Raw genomic sequence first — 1,023 nt, forward strand, 5'->3', positions numbered from 1 at the left:
CTCTTGTGAGCATAGAGAATAGGAGCATAGCTGAGAACCCGAGTTTTGAGTTCACTCAGTTCAACTTAATCTAGGTAGCTAATCTTGAACTGGCTGCTTTATCAAACAGTGCCACTCTGCATATATATAGGGAATGACTGAAAATACTCTCAGGAGTCCTCACATCTTAAAGTGTTGATGTGTCTTTGGAGTGGAATCAGAAAACCTTATACTCAGCCCTGGTGACTCCCATGCCAGAGTTGGGAGGGGGTGGTACAGGGGTGAGGTTCTGTGTTTCCTGTTGGGAGGCAGTGTGGGCATGCCCGTCCTAACTGCTGAGCTTTGGTGTGTAGCAGGACTGCATTAAGTGAGAAGAAGCCAACTGTGAAGCCAAAGTCACCTGAGAAGAGCAAACCAGATGAAAAGGATCCAGAAAAGTCACCCACAAAAAAGCAAGAAGGTACATTAGTGGCTGGAGAGTCAGCTTCCACTCTGGGGACACCAGCCCATTCTAGGACAGGCTACCCACTTAGATGGCCCAACTCTTTATGGTCCCTGCTCCTCTGAGGCTTAGTTGAGACAGGACAGTGCTGACTATCAGCTTAAGGGAGGTAAAAATAAGTTGTGTCGAGTAGGTGGTTACAACTGAAACATAGAGTTGGAAATCTGCTCCAGGCACTTTGAACCAGCGAACCAACGAGAGGCTCTAAGAAAGCAGAGACAGAGGAAGCTGTGCATGCTGTACAAATTATTTTGTCGACCTTGTGCTTCTGAGATTAAGACAGATAGGGAGATGGAAGTCGTGGTAAAGCCTGGATGGCAGGCTGAGTGTGAGGAGGCTGCGTTATACTCTGGCTGAACTGGGGACAGCAAGATAACACCAGGGAGTACAGGGAGGGGAGCTAGGTAGAACCACAGTGTGCAGGCTTCCCACCCTTGACAGTGCATGCTTTTCCTTCCCATGGTGACTGCATGCAATGCTGCACCATCAGTTCCTGAGGAAAAGTACCTAACTCTGGAAGGATTTCACAAGTTCGTCATTGA

At 48.1% G+C, this 1,023-nt stretch overlaps 1 protein-coding gene across 1 annotated transcript in view; it reads left to right on the forward strand.

The window, feature by feature from the left end:
• The window catches only part of Hectd4 (HECT domain E3 ubiquitin protein ligase 4), a 160,857-nt gene that overhangs the window by 146,726 nt on the left and 13,108 nt on the right, over positions 1 to 1,023 (forward strand). The window contains 2 exon segments of the mRNA XM_031391135.1: positions 333 to 439; positions 972 to 1,015. Of these exon segments, the coding sequence (XP_031246995.1) occupies positions 333 to 439; positions 972 to 1,015 (151 nt within the window).

Source organism: Mastomys coucha, unplaced genomic scaffold, assembly GCF_008632895.1.
Source record: "Mastomys coucha isolate ucsf_1 unplaced genomic scaffold, UCSF_Mcou_1 pScaffold22, whole genome shotgun sequence".
Classification (NCBI taxonomy): Eukaryota; Metazoa; Chordata; class Mammalia; order Rodentia; family Muridae; genus Mastomys; species Mastomys coucha.